The following is a 19,192-nucleotide window of genomic DNA, read 5'->3' as shown; positions in this document are numbered from 1 at the left end:
TCCTCCTTCCTCTGTACAGATGTCCTGCCAAGCACCCTTCTTGCTGTCACCCTTACTACATCTGCTGTAGTTTCCCAGCAGTCTGGTAACTCTTCACTACCATCCAGTGCCTGTCTCACCTTCTCCCTAAACTCAACCTTGCAGTCTTTAATTTTCAAATTCCACCATTTGATCCTTGGCTCTGCCCTCATTCTCTTCTTGATCTCCAACATCATCCTACATAGCACCATCCTATGCTGCTTAACTACACTTTCCCCTGCCACTACTTTGCAGTCTTTAATCTCCTTCAGATTGACACTTCTGCATAGGATGTATTCTACCTGTGTGCATCTTCTTCCACTCTTGTATGTCACCCTATGTTCCTCCCTCTTTTTAAAATATGTATTCACCACAGCCATGTCCATCCTTTTGGCAAAATCCACTATCCTCTGACCTACTTCGTTCCTCTCCTTGACACCATACCTACCCATCACCTCTTCGTCTCCTCTGTTCCCTTCACCAACATGTCCATTGAAATCTGCTCCAATCACCACTTTCTGTCCCTTGGGTACACTGTTCATCACTTCATCTGACTCACTCCAAAAATCTTCTTTCACATCCATTGCACACCCAACTTGCGGGGCATATGCACTATCTATACTGCCTTCCTATTTTCTAGTTTTTAAATTTACAAACACTTACTATTAAGAGTTTTATTCTCCAAAAATGTATTACAGTATATTGAGCTTAGTGCTAAGCTCTTATGGTATTTAAAACAGATAAGAAAACTTTTCTTCCTGACAGTAGGCATGTGTTTAAACAATCTACTGTTCTCAGATGCTCTGCACAACTTTGGTGTTTTTCTCACCCGTTTCTTTTTAAGAAGTAGTAGATAAAAGTAGTAGATAATTTGTATCTGTCTAAATGGCAAAACTAGCAATCAGCTTAATTTAGCCTTCAGTCAGCCTTTACTAACTGAAACTTCGCTTCTATGGTCACCAGTAAGAAAAACAAGATTCTTAAAATTTTTAGGAATTTAATTTTAGAAAGTTAAGTGTAAAGTTAACAAAATTAGTTTAACAATCCATAATCAAAATCCAAATAACAGAGGCAATATCCATAGCCAGGCAATTAAGAATAAGAGAATTTACAAAATTTTTAAGTTGAAAATCCAATATCCAGAAGCAACCCAAGCAAGCATAAGCCAATGCCTTTGTACTGACATTGAGTGTTCCACCAGTTTATATAGAGTTGGGGACAATTGCATGGATTCAGCACATGGAGACCCCACCCCCCTTAGGCTCGAAGCACAAAGGACAAATAATATAACAGCTATTAACTTAATAAAAATAAATAACTCAGGCCTGCAAAATGAAACTAATAAAAACATTTTAATTGTGAATAGTCATTTAATTTGCATTAATGAACACAATAAAAACTGTAAATTGAAAGTTTCTATCACGTGACATTTTGTACAATATTGAAAAGAAATTTAATTAACAAATGACATAATTTCTGCATGTATACAGTATTGTTCTCAGTCAATTTAACATGATAATGTTTAGTCAATTTTTAACATTTATTACAACATAAGAACCATTAAGACAAGAACAGGCTATTCAGCCCAACAAAGCCACAATTTGGAAAGTCCCTAAAGTCCTGCTGTCAACCACACTACTTGGTAGCTTATTCCAAATGTCTAGAATTCTCTGTGTAAAGAAAAACTTCCTAATGTTTGTGCAAAACTTACTCCTAACAAGTTTTCCAACTGTGTCCCCATATTCTTGATGAACTAATTTTAAAGTCACAGCCTCGATATACTGTACTAATTCCCTTCATTCCCTTTGCTCAGAGGAGACTGGGCGGTCTCATGGCCTGGAATCCCTGCAGATTTAATTTTATTCTCTGGCCGTCTGGAGTTTTTTTTTTGTTTTTTCTGTCCCCCCTGGCTATTGGACCTTACTCTTATTCTATGTTAATTAATGTTGACTTGTTTTATTTTCTTACTGTGTCTCTTATTTTTCTATTCTTCATTATGTACAGCACTTTGAGCTACATTCTTTTGTATGAAAATGTGCTATATAAATAAATGTTGTTGTTGTTGTTCATAATTTCAAACACCAGTCATGGCACCTCTTAATCTTCTTTTGCTTAAACTGTATAGGCTCAGCTCTTTTAATCTTTCCTCATAATTCATCCCCTATAGCCCTGGAATCAGCCTAGTGGCTCTTCTCTGGACCTTTTCTATCGCTGCTATGCCCTTTTTGTAGCCTGGAGACCAAACTGCACACAGTACTGCAGATGAGGCCTCACCAGTGCATTATAAAGCTTCAGCATAATCTCCTTGGACTTGTACTCCACACATCGTGCTATATAAACTAAAGATGAAATATGCAACATGAAAGAAAACACATACTCATTGTGCCATATAATCAAACATTCTGTTAGCCTTCTTATTGGCTTCTGAACATTGTCTGGTAGTTGACAGTGACAAGTCCACACCGACTACTACTAAATCTTCCTCATTAGGTGTACTTTCCATTTTCAGACCTCCCATTTTTACTTCCTACATGTAATACTTGATTATTTACTGGCAATAAGTTTCATCTGCCACAAACCTGCTTAAGCCCCTCTGTAATGAGTCAATGGATTCCAGGTTATCTGCCAATCCACCTATCTTGGTATCATCTGCAAACTTAAACAGCTTGTTACTTACATTCCTGTCCACATTATTTATAATTACATTTTTCTTGTTGAACAAAATTCATAATTTTTTACCCTGTTTTTTTGGGGATAATCATAATGCAAACACGGCCCCAATAAAATTCTGATATTTTATTAATTGTTATAAAATTTTTATAAAAAAAACTATAATTGACTTTTAAAGAATTTATTTCATGAAAAATGTTGTGTGATGGAAGAAAATAATTTTCATTTTTAAATTCACTGCCCAAAATTATATAAAAAATCACATGCATTAATAAAAAAAAATTCCAATGTATACAAAACACTTGTTAAAGTATAATAAAAAAACAAAAACAGGGGAAAACAGAAATATTTTTAAAAACATAAATTACAAAAGAAGCCAGGCATGAGATTCAGGCTACATCCTAACAACTGTGGTACTGTCGCCTGCCCTTCTACTAAATTTACAGCATAAGCGTCCTTTAGATGGGAGTTATTTGCTGGTAGTGTGACTGATATGAGACGGTTATCTACACCTGATTATATGTTATTACCATAGTGGTCAGGAGGAATATTAGAATCAGACACACCAATAAACTGTGCACATGGTGCTGTATTTTATTTTAAATATTACTAAGGAGTGTTTGTTGCATGCTTATGGTGTTATTTCACTCTTCAGAATTCCCAGTGTTCCTGAGTAAAGTTCCTAAGATTCTTTGTAAAGAGTCCATTTCAAAAGATGAAGGATAGTTCCCAACTAGTGCAGCCTTATTATTGGACTCATGAGCTATTTTGACACAGGCAGAGCCAGGATGACTTTAACTTTCTTGCTGCAGCGATTGATATATTAGCTGCGTAATCACACTGTATTCCTTTTTGTTTGTTTTTCCTTATTTGAAAACTACTTGCAGTTTTTCTTATAGGGCTATTCAAGTCTTGGCTACTTCTAAGCCTTGACATTATGTGCAATTGTTCAGTGGATTCCCCCATTATAGCCACCACTGTGCTCTAGGAAGCACAAGAAGATTTTATAAAATAGATTAGGAGGAAGAGCATAAATAAAACCAGTACAATAAAATCTAAGCAGAAGTAAAGGTAAAAGCGAGGTGAAGCATATTAGAGCAAGGCTCAAAATCAGACAGTATAATGTGAACGATGTAAAGAGGCCAAAGTCAGAACACAAAATGTTGTTTTCTGTGTACAAACCTGGATAAAGAAAGTGCTTTGATAGTTGATCCTTTAACTCATTGCATGATTAGCATCAAATTTGTGACTTTTGTGACTCCACTTCTAACAACCGACATGGCTATCTAGCGATGGGTGGACCAAAACAGTGACTCCCTTTATAAAATAGTGTCAAAGATGTTTAAAAACTACTAAAAAACTTGAGTAACACAATCAATGAAAATTCTGATGCAAGAATCAAAATCGTGGGCTAAGAAAACCCCAATAGAAAGCATTAAATAAGTGAAAACCCCAAAGTAAAATGTATAAAAATTATCAGACAAATAACGACAGCTAGTTGGGATCTAATCAATGGTTTAAGCCCTGGGACCTCCTCTCCACTAATTCTCCAGTGAGTGTCCATGGAAATTATGATAAAAATGTAAGATCTTTGGTTTAGTTGAAGAAACTTACTTCCCATCTCATTGGTCCATATGGAAACGGTCAGTAAGTGGGCCTAGTCAGTTATTAACTGGCATCCTATATTTTCTTTTAATCATTTTTGGATGTGGTACAGAAATGTATGTGAATGATTAGGAATCTGCTAAATACACCAGCTCTAGCACTTAAAAATAATAAAAGAAGGTCTGGAGGAAGAGGGAGATCATTATAAAAAACACTATGGATTACTGCTCCAAAGTACAGCTAAAGATAAGCAAGATACTTTTTGACACCCAAAAGCCTCTTTAAAATATGAGTCTTTCTTGGATAACCGACAGTATTATATTTGTTAGGATTCAGGGTCAAAAATCTTGTAGGGTCAGCTGCATTGTACTGTGAGGATGGGATGATCCCATGCTGATCTGTTCCTACCATATTTACAGTAACAAGACTAACTTTGGGGATTAGTGCCATTGCAGTGAGCCCCAGAGCTGTGGACTAGCAGTGGATCAAGACTAAGACTATGTGCAGTGCAGTGTGCAGAAGGGGAACAAAGTTGCATACTAACTTAGACCACCCTATGCACAGGTTTAACAGACTTAGTATGGTGGGTAGTGTTACAAAATGTATTGCGTATGCACCAGACAGACTGTTACGGACATGAAAAGGCACTTAAATACCATTATGAAAAATGGAAAACTTATTTTATATTTATACTAGCTGATTACCCAGTGGCTTCGCTCACTGAGTGCAAGGGAAAAACATGTAGTATATAAATTATTAAACAGTAAAATATTAACATGTAAGAAGATACATTGAGCAGTACTGGAGTGCTTTTGGGTAAAGTACATTTTAAAGGCGCTATAATACAACAGGTAAGTAGCACTAACAGCAGCATATGGGATCATCTCTTGGTAGCAGATCCCTTGTGAAAGGCGCTACACTACCGCTGTGGTATAGAAATCACATTTTCTATGCGATCCTGCAAATTTCTGCCTGACAACCTTGCACTACATGCCTGTGATTTAATAGAAAAATTATTCTGAGAAATGTGGACACTGCCCTTCTGTGCTTAACGGGCAGAAGGTCCAAACAATTCCCAAGTCCAAAACTTAACATGAAGAGGTCCGCACATCTTCTTAGATGTAAACCCTCCATCTTCTTAAAAGGATTCATCACAAAAGCAACCTTGAATGTTGCGGGGTTTTAGTGACCTGGAGTCACCCTAAGGGGACAGTAAGTAGTCGTGCAGCGCAATTTACAAAGAGAGTTTTGCTTCGATGGCACCGATCACACTCATTTGAAAGATTTCCACTCTCCCAGGAGACGACGGGGCACTCGAAGTGTCACAAACAGTGCAAGAAGAGAGGACGCCACCCAAAACTATGAAGCTTGACCCGGCGGAGCTGCCTGACATTCTGCACCTCCGAGCGTCCACTTTGTTCTCACGACCCTTCGCCACTGAAGCCGGTGTCGTCTTCACATTGTTTACAGCTCGGCACACTTAAAAAGTAGAAAGATGCAAAGCTGTTTTCCTCATCTCTTCTACTATCAAGTACTGCCAATTAAAAATAAAGTTATAATGTGGCAGCTTCTGCAGCAGTCACGTGGACGAATAAATAAAACTTCTCTGTCAGAACGCGCCTGGCGGCAGACGGCTCAGCACTGGAGTCCAGAGAGTAGGACTGGGAGAGGGCGGCGCGAGGCGCACTTCTATGAGATAGATCGGCATATTTGTGTTTACTTCTTTTCAATATCAGTAAAATAACTCTCACACAAATAATAACAATTCGTAAAGACGATATAAAAATGGCGTCCACAAACTAAGTGATTAGTTCCTGTATTTTAATATGTTCTGTGGTAATACATAATTTCCATTTCGCGTGTTCATATGTAACTTCCGTTTCAATCGCGAAAAGAATTTTATATATATAGATTTAGACTGAAGTATACTGTGATACTGAATCAAATATATTTACATCAATGCCACAGAAATATAGACAAGCGATGCACGGAAATTGTTAATATGCATAATATAAGAATTCTGATATCCCTGGATATTGTAATGATGCATTCACCTACATTTTGAAAATGTTTTATACGGATTACTGGACAAACATTTTTTTTGCTTTATTTGTGGCACACTTTGGCACAGTAGAAACAGAATGACATCTGAGAACATTAAGATTCTGTTACACAACTTCTTATGCACAATTGCAGTATTTTAAATTCATGTTCAGTTTAAGTAATGCCAAAGAAGACATTTTTTCCTGACTTACTAATGCAACATTTACATAAAGAAATCATGATTGCATATTTGAGTGACAAGTGGGACCTTCTGTAAATTATATGTGTGCCACATATGATTGATGAGCAGACAGCTTAATAATTCAGTCCATTTTTTGCAAATATTATTAAATTGTTTGTTTGTAGTACTAGGGTGTTGTACCATGTTAGCTACATATATATTTTTTTATCAGAACATGCTTGACATTCTGTTTTATACATTAAAATAAACATTTTCTATAATTTGTTTTAAGAATACATTTGTCAGCTTGGCTTTAAACTACAAATATGATTGTAATTTCAGTTCCTGGATTTTTTTTAATTAAACCTGTAAACCACATTAATATAATAATATAAAATAAATAAAGATATTTACTTATTTATGGAAGGTGGATATGGAGTTGTGAATAAAGCTTATGGAGAACTGCTCTCAGGAACATTACATCAAAACCATTCTTTCTAGGTTTCTGTCGTTTCTCTTTCCTGTGTTCCTTCTTCCACCTGGCGAAGGAGACAATTCTTTTCAGTTTCTTTCATGCTGTATTCCTTCAGAGTGTCATGGAGATATCTTTGCATGTCTGACATGACATCTCTCACAATATGTATAGTATAGAGCTTGTGCTCTGCTGTGAAGTTTGCACTGTGATGTGAGATTCTTTGTGACTATTGTCAAGCCTCTAACTAGGTATTTTATACACTTTGGTGACTGTTGGTTATTAGGAAAAGCTAGGTGTGTAATGACAAGTATCAGTTCTTCTGTATTATGTATGTAATTGGGAAATGAGTTACAGCAAGATAAGATTAAGACCCCACACAGGCCCTAGGGTGTCACACGCATATACTTTATTCACAAGTAAAAATAAAATGAGCCGGGAAGGTCTCCAGGAGATTTGTGTGCATGGTCACTAATATAAATATTGACAGAGTTTCTTTGCAGCCTTTGTTGATTTTCACAAAGCGTTCAACTCAGTTGATCGAGCTGCCCTGTGGGACATCCTGAGGGTTCGCAGGATCCTCTCGAGGTTGCTGGATATCATGGCTGGCCTGTACACTGGTACTGTGAGTGCTGTGCAGAGTGGAGGCAGAACCTCTGCGTTTTTCCCAGTTGATTCTGGGGTTCGTCAGGGGTGTGTTCTTGCTCCTACTCTGTTCAATGCTTGTATGGACTGGGTGTTGGGAAAGGTCGTGGAGTCCAACGGCTGTGGGGCATCTGTTGGTGAAGAAAGATTCACAGATCTTCACTTTGCTGACGATGCTGTGATCTTCGTGGAATCAATGGAGGCCACTGATTGTGGCGATCTAGAGACTGAGTAAGGAGTCTGAGTGTCTGAGCTTGCGAGTGTCTTGATAAAAAACAAGATCCAGGCCTTTAATGTCCTCTTGGGCACAGTCATCAGCAGTGTGTCTGTTTGCGGAGAGAATGTTGACCTCGTCAAGAGGTTTACTTACCTTGACAGTGACATTCATGTCTCTTGTGAGTCTTCCTATGAAGTCAGTAGACAGATTGGGAGAGCATGGGGGGTCATGAGGTCGCTGGAAAGGGTTGTGTGGCGCTCCCAATATCTATGAAAAAGGACGAAGGTCCAAGTCTTTAGAGTCCTGGTGCTTCCTAGTTTGCTATATGGTTGCGAGACATGGATGCTATCCAGTGACCTGAGATAAAGACTGAACTCCTTTGGTACTGTGTCTTTCAGGAAAATCCTTGGGTACCGTTGGTATGACTTTGTGTCGAATGAGCGGTTGCTCACGGAGGCACATTACATGCATTGTGAGGGAGCATCAGTTACGGCACTACAGTCTTGTGGCATGTTTCCCCGAGGATGAACCGGCTCGTAAGATCCTCATTGTTGGAGACCATTGTTGGACCAGGCCAAGGGGTTACCCACGTAACACCTGGCTGCAACAGATAGAGGATCATTTCCGAAGGGTGGGACTGGATCGCGTGTCTGCCTGGGGGTTGCAAACCGGGATCCCGAGTTGTTTCGTCGTAAATTGGGTGCAGCAACGCAGTGTACCAGTTCATGCTCCCCAACTTGACTTGACTTGGTCACTAATATATTACCAATTCCCCTTGCAGATTTGAGCTCAAAATTACTTGTACATTATATCAAGCAGAGGGATGGTCCCACATGGAGATTTAAACAAGCATATTATACAAGTGCAGTATAGCAGTCATATGTATATTACATGGGGAGGTAATATAATTTACAATTAACCACATACAGGTGTGGAAATACACAAGAGCAGAATAGGAGCAGAAAAATTCTGGCATTACTTTTGTCTTGCTTATGCCAAAGCCCTTCGGTGACCAGATCCCCAGGACATGCTCTACCAGGTTCGTCCTGATGGTAGATTTTCTCGTGAGGTACAGAGAGACAGTTATGCTTCACATATGATTCTATTAACCTAATAAGGATAATAATAGATCTAATTTCATCTTTCCCAAATGTATCTCTCTCGTTGTCATTCATTTTCATAGGGCCTTTTCATCCTTCCAGGTTTTTAGAGGGTGTGCTTTTATCCTCACAGGAGAAAGACCAGACCAATATGGTAAACTTCCAGTGTATGACCTGACCCCACTGGTCACTTAGTGATAATCACATTTGTTAGATACTGCTGCCAATAATATTCCTAACACAAATCTAGTCAACACACCGAAGACTGCACTATGCTAGCTCCAAAAGACCTGACTACATATTTTCTTTATAATCAACGTCACCAATGAATGACAAATGCAAGGATTGCAGGCATGATAAAGTTCTAAGGTGTGACTCTGTGGCTGTCATGAATGATGTGGCGGTGATGATATCAACCAAGTTATGACTGCGAAGAGAGCTGTCAACAGGAAGTGTTTATGAATTGACGTTTTCATCGAACATAATGTCCATATTATGAAAGATATTAAAATACAAGGCTCTGACAATTGAAATTAAAAGCAGATGAAGCACAGCAACATGACAATATTCCAGAGCTACTGGGTTCAACTTCCAGTTCATCTTCCACCTTGAGGTATTCCCTGTGTATGAGAACTGAGAGAAGCAGGAAATAATCAATATTTAACAAACTATCAGGATTAGAAGTTTAATAAATTAATATTTTATAATGGGTGTTATAGTTGACACTGAAGTCCAACAGCTTCAGGGAGCTGGTGACATGATCTGGCCTTTCTTTTTATATTTTTACAGTTTTTCCTTGAGCTGTAAAAATAGAGACATTGTTCTAATTGTTACAATTATTTTTCATTAGGTTAAAAACAAATATCATGCTCCTGTGTTAGGGTGTTGTTGAGTTCTCCTGTGTTTTCTGCTTTTTTGCTATTTCTGTGACCCTTTGCTCTGTCTTTTTGAACACTCTTTTGATTTGGCATTGGGTCTTTTTTCGCTTTTGAGTTTAACATTCAGAAGGCATTGCTTTCTGTGCCTTTGTGTTCATTGTTTTTGCTAATGGTGCTTTTTGTAAACCAGATCTTTTTACTTATAAAGATGTTGCCCTTTGTGTGATTAGTCAGGTTTTGATTCCTAACTACCCGATGTTGACCTTAGCCAGATTTTTGACCTAACTATACCTTCTGATTCCAATTTCTAATTAGAATGGCTGCCACCCCATGCAGTCAGTGCTCGTATGTTTAATTCCTGCTGTGGTCTGCATATTCCCCCAACATGTATGTTTTCTTCAGATAAACCTCACTCTTCTTCCATTTGTGTTTTGTTACATCGTTATAATACATTATACTTGCACATTATTTTTCCTTAAAATCAATTTTACTGAAGAAAAGGTGAAAATCTGAACAAAGAAAATAATTTCTAAACCTGCTTATTTCTATAGGATGTTAGGAGAGTGTCAGGCAAATGATAAAGTCAACCCTAGACTGACTGCGTACCCACACACACACTCTTATTCACACTTACCCTATTTAAAATCACTCATTAATCAAATTTGTACATCTCTAAGTTTAAACTGGAGAAACCCCACCTGAATCTTGAACAACATGTATACTGTACACAAACAGTAACGGGGCAAGGATTTGAACCCAAGTCTCTGGAGATGTGAGATAGGAGCACCAAACACTACACCATTGGCATCTGAGGTTTGACTGAAGTGTACGCAAAAATTCAAACAATGATTAGCTTCCTCCTAGCCATATTACTGCCATTCCTTAGACAATAATAGTTCATTTTAACATCTGAATGTATGATAATAGCTTAACTTGTTAAGTTTATGTAAATCTACATTTATTTTAAATTGCAGGACCAATTCAAGGGAAAGTGTTCATTATTCTTTAATGTATCTCTGCTTCTGCTATTAAGCTCTGATTACAATGACCATATTTTCTTGATTTTCACATGCACTGATAAAAATAATTTTTATAAAACATAAGAAAGTGCAGTTTCATCTACTATTATCTAAAAAGAGCCACTTCAGTTAATAAAATGCAGAGCAGACAAGTAATTGCAGTTTTATGAAAGATTTCCTGTCTTCATTCATTTCTCTTCTATTAAAGACCACAGCTTAGTAAGAACATTTTCACTAGATTTTCTCGTTTACTACAGTATTAATTTAGAAATTATTTTCAGTTGGTTTCATGTAATTCACTTAACTGATGCCTGTAAATATTTTCTACCATTCTGTGGAAAGGCTTCCTTCATACTCTTAGTAGATGTTTCACACATTTGTCAAAGTTCATCCTTTCATTTCCTCTTTTCAGTCTAGAAAAACAAAATCTTTCTGCTGGAATAAATCTAACTAGCGAGTCATATATAGATATTAGTGCCATTCAGTGAGCCCGTGTCCAGAGGGGATCCCTGCAAATATCTGACACCCTGTCTACTGCATAGGGATGAGAACGGGTTGATTCCTCATATCCAGCATTCTGATCCTAATTAGCAACACGAACAGAACTTTGCATTACAAAGCACAAAGTGTCAAGTACAAAACAAAGGAGGTTGTACTTGCATTATATAACACCCTGATGATGAGACTTCATCTGTAAATAGATAAGCAGGTTGGAGGATTAGCATTTTTTAAACATTAATACGACCTACAATATACATTTTTGCTAATTGCAAGGGCTGACTTATAGGGCTATACAGTATATAAAGCAAGTATTACACAGCCTCAGCTTTAACAAACTGTTTATTTGCATTACTATTGACCCCATCATTATATAAGTCTTTAGTAAATATATGCCAGCAATCACTTCAGCTGGGAGAAGCAACTGATGACTCCAAAGCTGCAAATTTGTCCCCAATCCACAAGATGGGTGACAAAATGAATTTCAGTATTTATTGATCAGTAAGCCATGCTCCCATCTCTCCAGTGTAAGAAACTATAATTAAATGTAAAAGAGAATGTCAATAGGCTAAATAACACATGGCATGGGTTCATGATGGCAGTATCTTGCCAAACTAATCGTAGGCTTTTTTGAGCAGAAAACTGGAGTAATAGCATATAACATAATTTACTCAGATATCCAAAGAGCCGTTGACACAGCTCTGTACTGAAGACATTACTGCAGCACAGTTAACTTACAAAGCCGGATTTAAAGTTAATTAATTGGACTGCATCAAAACGTACAGATAAGAAGAGAATGCTAAGCATGGCGTGCGATTATCAGTGGAATCCATCAGGGATTTCTGCATGGACCATTACTTATTCTAATGTATACTTACAAATAATATTCATCCTAATATAAATCAAAACAGAAGGAACAGTAAACACACAGGAGGCAGGAAACATAAATCCCTGAACAATCTTCAAAACTCTTCATCTTCTTGTAAATGCAGTATTGTGGACAGATGTTAAGTGGTATTTGCAGGCAAAAGCAACATCTATTTATATAAGTCTCTGTATGTGTGTGTGTGTGTGTGTGTGTATGTATGTTCCAGCAACACTCCCGAACAGCTGAAGTGATTTTCATGAAACTTGGCACACATGTTTCTCATTGGTCAACTAAAAATACTGTAGGGTGAAATAAACCCTAACCCACAGAGTGGTGGGTGATCTTGCAGTCTTGTATTCCTGTTATCATCCAGTTGATACTGGGAACAACCACCAGAGGGCATAATGGGGGTGAATGCCAGCATTCTTTATGTTTGAGTGCCTCCGCGTGCCCCTGTTGCTTTTGACATTAAATAGAGTTGGCCAGTTCCGAGTGTCAGCTGGATGATAACATACATGCAAGACCGCAAGACAAGCACATTCATTTGTTCATTTATTTTTACTTTTAAAGTTGTGTTTTTTTTATTATTTTTTTCTCAAACAATTAAATAAAAAAAACACTTTATTATCCTCCTGGGCAACTTTGGGTATTTCAGCTAGTTAACCATAAAAACACAATGGCCAATATAAATAGACATTAGAGACTTACATTGAAGCAACATTAACATAGGCTAGGAAGAGCAATATGAAGAGGCAACTGAAAAGGCACATAGAACAACAACATTTATTTATATAGCACATTTTCATACAAAAAGTAGCTCAAAGTGCTAACCTAGAATACTAGGTTATATTGTTAAAAAAAAAAACAACAACTTTGAACAAAAATCAAGGGACGTCATATTAATACTTTATAACAGGGGTTCTCCAACTCGATCCTGGGGACCCCTGGTGGCTGCAGATTTTTGTTCAAAACCAACTTCCATTTTTCATTGGTCTCTTTCCCAGTTTGTGTGTTTTGGAGTCAATGTAGAAATTACAAGCTAAGTTTGGTAGATTTTTATAAAATGTAATAAGCAGTTATATGGCAAATATGTGTTTTTTTTAAGTCATTAACAGTATTTTCAACCTAATTTTCATTCTGCTTTTCCAGGTGTTCTGGTTATTTAATTGATTATGTACTAATTAGTGGACCTGACACTGAAGTCGTTGCTGCTTTCATCATCCTGGATGTTTGCTGTGCTGGTTGTTAATTGTCACTATTAGGGTTAAATGAAGGGAGCAAACTACACAGGAAAAGGAGAAAATAATAGGAAAACAACAAAAGAGAGTTAAGCGTTTATAGCTTTAGAAAAAAACAGAAATATTTTTAAATGCCTAATAAATGTAAAGACGATACTGTTGTGTTTTTCTGAATGCAGAATAAGAGAAGAGTAAAAAAGACCAGCTAATAAAATGAGATCAGTTGTTATCGACTATTATCACCGATTGTGAATCTGTTTGAAAAAAACCTGCAGCCACAGTGGGTCCCCAGGATCGAGTTTGGGAAGAACTGCTTTATAATGTGCTAGTTATACCTTATCTGTAGTGCTGTGTGGACTTTCTGGGTGTAAAAGATCAAAAAGGAGAACAGAGAAGAGCAACCAGATGTATCTGAGAACTACTGGACATTCTGGTAGTAGAATAAGGAGAATTAAACCTCTTCATTCTTGAGGCAGCATGGGGATCTGGAATTCTCGAAAACACTGATACTGCTGTTCCAATAGAATTATTTGAGTGAAATGCCGAGTTATTCACTCATCTAACATCTAATTCAAAACACTGGGAAGTGTATTCATGGTGGAATTAATAATAAGTTTGGTATTTTTCAAGTCAAAGTTATTTCTTCACAAATTTGCTACAGTATATATACACATTTGCCACACAAATTTGTGTTCTAAAGTTAATCTCTTTCTTTAAATTAAAAAAAAGCATCTTGCCTGTGCTGCCACTTTACTTTGTAGTCTATGGGGCACTGAGAAAAAGTGTAAAAATGTATCCAAAAAGTCCATTTTTCAAGACAAGAAAGTTGTTGAACATTGATCCACTTCTTGTGATTACACACACGTTGAAAAAGAATTTTTAAACAAAAGCACCAATATTATGAGATTCAGCCATTTTGAAAGAACATCAGACGTGCGCCATAGCTCAGACTTTCTGTTTAACAACCTTTACTCCACCAGGACGTGGTTGCCTCCCGACAGAACAAATAAAGGCAAACTTTTCATGCCACGTGGTTGGTTTTGTTTTAATTGACCTCATTTATGTTAGAATTTGCATAAACAGAGAAAATGTATTCTTACCACAAGAACAATAGTCTTGGAAATATGTGATATAATTATTATTTCCTTATCCCTTTTGTTGTCACCAACATGCATCAGAAACATGGAAGGCACAAATCAATGCTCAACAACTGTCTTGGTTTGAAAAATTGAGGCATTTGGTAAATGTTTAAGATTTTCCTCTGTGCCCCTTACCCTCCATTATAAAATGCCTGAGTGGGCAAGATATTTTTTTAAATATGTAAAAAGTGCTTAACCTTAGAGCACAACTTTGCATGGCAATGAAAGAAACAAATTTGACTTGAAAAATACAGAACTTATCCTTTAATTTTATTATGAATTAACTTCTCCATGTTTTGCACTAGATGTCCTTGAGTACCTGCCTCAATGTTTAATAGAAGTAACAACTTTGACTGAACTTATCCTTTAAGAAAGCATTTCATGGCAGTCTGGAACACACTCCCACGTAACGTTGTTAAAGCAGATATTTTAACTTTTTAAGAATGGCCTTCAGCTAATCAATGAGGGAGGCTTGATGGACGCCATGGTGTCTTAACACTTGTGAAACATATGATGTGCCTAATTTTATTAATTTGATTTGACAATATGTTTGGGTATATCACATTTTAAAGGTTGTAGAATCAGTAAAATAGGTAGATAAAAAGAAGAGTTTGTTTCTGTTTATTTTGATTTGATCGTACGGCATTCTCTCTAAAATAATTTCTCAAGCTTCACCAGTTGCAAAATTTGCTTCGTGGGGCAGACAAGCAGCATGAGATCTCATTTTCCAAATGTGACCCTAGTAAATTAGTTGGCAAGGTGCCTTGTCATGGGTCATTAGAGCTGTAGAATATTGTATTGGTAAATGGACGAACTAGTAATGACATTAAAACTTACCTCCTGCAAAATGTAATTGTGTTATTAATTGTTGCAAAAAAAAGCAAAAAAAACAAATCTCACAGTACAGTATTTTCAGATTTACAGTTTATGTATTGATATGCTTATGTTCTACAAGCTGTTGCTGCTGTCTGGTGTTATGTTCTCTTTTTTGTGCCACTTCCAATGTTTCTGTCCTCTTTTCCTCTTCTCAGCAGTGCAGGAGGCTGACCAGAGTGATGCCAAGCTGGTATCTGATACACAGGCGCCAAAACCAGCTAAAAAAGCAAAGGCAACTGCTTCTGTTCCCCAAATGAGTAGTGCCAAAAAGGAGAAAAAGGGGAAACAAAAAGGTTAGACGCATGTTCTGTAGTATCAGCCTGACATGACATCAAAAGCTACTGGCATAAAGCATGACATATTTCATCAAACCCAATCCATAGTGCAAAACAAGCATGAAAAGTACTTCATTCATAGTTTCCATCTAAGACCCAGTTCTTCTACAGTATATATTATTCATCCTTTGCAAAGATTATCATTTAATTGGCATCTGTAATCCTCATTTTTCTTTCTTAGCCAGTATTTTAAAAAGCTGATTGTGTAAAATGGAAAAGTTACATGGGTGGCACAGTGGATAGAATCAGACCTTGGACTACAGGTGCTTACTGTGTGAAATTTGCTTGTTCTTTCTATGTGCAAGTGTAATGTCTCTAGGGTTAAAGTTTCATTATGAAGTCCAAAGACCTGTAGTTAGGCTGACATTTGGCTCAACATGGGTACATTGTAACTTGGTGGGTACACAACTGGGTTTAGGGGTTTGCTGACATGGGCTGCTTGTATTTCTCTTTTGAAAAGTGGGGTGTGGATCAAATGGATGGCTGGATAAAAATTCAAAATGATCATATTTCACCCTGGTAATCTGGTTGGTACGTTGGAGCAACTGAAATCATAATAAATATGTCTAGAAATAACAACTAGAATGCTGCTCATGCAGTGGATTCAGAAAGTATTCAGACCTTTTAAATTTTTGCACACTTTATGTTGTAGATTTATTTTTAAATGGATACATCAATTTACACTCTATAACCCATAATCACAAAGTGAAAATATGTTTTCAGGAAGGTCTGTAGTACTAGGATGTTGTACTGTGTTAGCCATTATGGATGTAATGTGAAGTCAAGCAAAATGACACCTTCTATGTTTAACTAAAAAGACTACAATATGCAAGCTTTTGAAGCAGCTCAGGCCCCATCTTCAGTCAAGATCTTTCAAGCTGCCTCAAAAGCTTGTATATTGTAATCTTTTTAACTTGCCAGGAAGCTTTGCAAATGTAATAAAAATAAAAAATTGAAATCACTTATTTATATTAGTATTCAGACTATTTGCTGAGAGACTCCAAATTATGGCCAGGTGAATCCTGTTTGCTTAAATTGTTTTTGAGATGTGGCTAGAACATTATTGGAGCCCACTTGTGGCAAGTTGAATTGATTGGACATTGCTGAGAAAGGCACACACCTGTAAGGGCGCACAATTTACTCAGCATGTCAGGACAAGAGATAATGTCCAAAGAACTCTCTATAGACCTCCGCAATCAAATTGTAATGAGGTGTACATAGATCAAGGCAAGGGGATAAAAACTGTTTCTAAAGCTCCAAGTTTTCCCAAGAGCACAGTGGCCTCAATAATTGTGAAATGAAAGAACTTCGGAACCACCAGGCCTCTTCCTAGAGTTGGCTTTCTGGACAAACTTAATAATTGGGTGAGAAATGCATTGGTCGGGAAAGTGCTCAAGAACCCAGTGGTCACTTTAACAGAACTTCATAGGTCCTCTGCTGAGATGGGAGAACCTGTTGGATGGACAACTATCTAAAGAGCAATCCATCAATCAGGCATGTATGGTATAGTCAGGTCAGGTCAGTTTGGGGAGCATGCACTGGTACAGCAAATTGCCGCTCCTACCACATGATGAAACAGCTGAGGATCCTGGTTGGCAACCCCCCCAGGCAGACACGCGGTCCCTCTGGAAATGACCCAGTGTCTGCTGCAGCCAGGTGTTATGTGGGCAACCTCTTGGCCTGGTCCAGCCACTTGGGTCCTCAACAATGAGGATCTTGTAAGCCAGATCACCCTCATGGAATTGCGCCAGACATTTGAGACTCCATGAGCAACCACTCATTCAGCACAAAGTCAAACCAGCGGTACCCAAGGATTCCCCCAAAGAGACGCAGTACCAAAGGAGTCCAGTCTTCATCTCAGGTCACTGGATAGCATCCATGTCTCACAACCATATAGCAAGACAGGAAGCACCAGGACTCAAAGACTTGGACCTTCATCCTTTTACATAGATATCGGGAGCGCCACACACCCCTTTCCAGTGACCTCATGACACCCCCATGCTCTCCCAATCTGTCTACTGACTTAATAGGAAGAGTCACCAGAGACATGAAAGTCAGTGCCAAGGTAAGTAAACCTTTAGAGAAGATCGACACTTTCTCCTCAGACAGACACACTGATGATGACTGTTCCTAAAAGGTCTTTAAGGGCCTAAATCTTGTTTTTTATCCAGGACACCCAGATGGAAACCATACTTAAGAAAAAGTTTACCAAATGGCATTTAAATGTCTGTGAGAGCACAATGAAAAGGATTCTCTGCTCTGATGAGACAAAAATTGAACTTTTTGAGAACTCCAAGCAAAATGTCTAGTGAAGACCAGACACTGTTCATCACCTGCCTAATACCATCCCTATGGTGAACAATAGTGGTGGTAATATCATAATAATGGGGTGTTTCTTGGTGCTAGGGACAGGGAGGCTGGTCAGAATTGAGGGATAGAGAAATGCAGCCAAATACAGACATAAACCCCATAAAACATCTGTGGAGAGGCCTGAAGATGGCAGTTTACAGAAACACCATCCAATCTAATGTAGCATGAGAGGATCTGCCAGAAAGAATGGGATAAACTGTCCAAACCCAGGTGAAGAAAGCTTGTAGAGGCTTACCCTAGAAGACCTAAAGCTGTAATTGCTGCCCATGGGGCTTCTACAAAGTACTCAATTATTTTCAATACTCGATTTTCAATAACTTTTCAAACGTTTCTGAAGACATGTTTTACTTTGACATTATTTGCTATTTAGGGTAGATTAATGGGCCAAAATGGCAAATGTATCCATGTGAAATTAAAAATACAACAGAATGAAGTGTGCAGAAAGTGAAGGGGTCTGAATACTTTTGGAATCCACTGTAGTTAAGGAGTTTTGCTAGGTGAACAATTTCAGCAGTGTTCATTGAATACTCGACTATGTCACAGGAGAATAAACCCAGGTGTAGCAAATCCCCACAACTGCTACAATGCTCCGTTATCTGTGATGTTTTTTTCACAAACAGAAGCCAAAAAATGTGTTAATCATCACATGAATTTACTTTAATTATTCATATATGTCAGGATGACACCACCTTTGCCTGGTCAGTGTCAGTTTACAGGTAACAGAGGGCGAGGGACTCAGATGTCACTTTGTGTGTGTGTGAAAGAAAATAAGTCAGACAGCAGCAATGTTTGAATGCTGCAATTTAAAAATTTTTGCACAATATACTTAAATCACAGACATATATTAGATAATATGCTGTAACAAGCTCTGGGTGCAGACCTTGGAGGAACATGCTTCTCAGGTGGCAGTAGACTATGATCCGATTGGGCACGAATACCTGAAGAAGCCGGTTTTAAAGTAGGTTGTGGGGTGGTGCAGACACAGCACTTAGAAGACCACTTCAATTAGATGCTTCTCAG

The 19,192-nt window shown here is 37.8% G+C and overlaps 1 protein-coding gene across 5 annotated transcripts in view; it reads left to right on the top strand.

The window, feature by feature from the left end:
* tub (TUB bipartite transcription factor) overlaps positions 1–19,192 on the top strand; it is a 236,085-nt gene that overhangs the window by 154,720 nt on the left and 62,173 nt on the right. For 3 of the 5 annotated variants that reach the window (XM_039748496.1, XM_039748516.1, XM_039748531.1), the window contains exon 4: positions 15,623–15,760. The exons of 1 other annotated variant lie outside the window; for it this stretch is intronic. In XM_039748496.1, the coding sequence (XP_039604430.1) occupies positions 15,623–15,760 (138 nt within the window). The remainder of the gene's footprint in view (positions 1–15,622; positions 15,761–19,192) is intronic. One more of the 5 variants, XM_039748506.1, reaches the window with a different exon arrangement.

Source organism: Polypterus senegalus, chromosome 1 (genome assembly GCF_016835505.1).
Source record: "Polypterus senegalus isolate Bchr_013 chromosome 1, ASM1683550v1, whole genome shotgun sequence".
Lineage (NCBI taxonomy): Eukaryota > Metazoa > Chordata > Cladistia > Polypteriformes > Polypteridae > Polypterus > Polypterus senegalus.
Note: the sequence above shows the minus strand (reverse complement) of the source record. Positions and strands in the feature narration are given on the sequence as shown.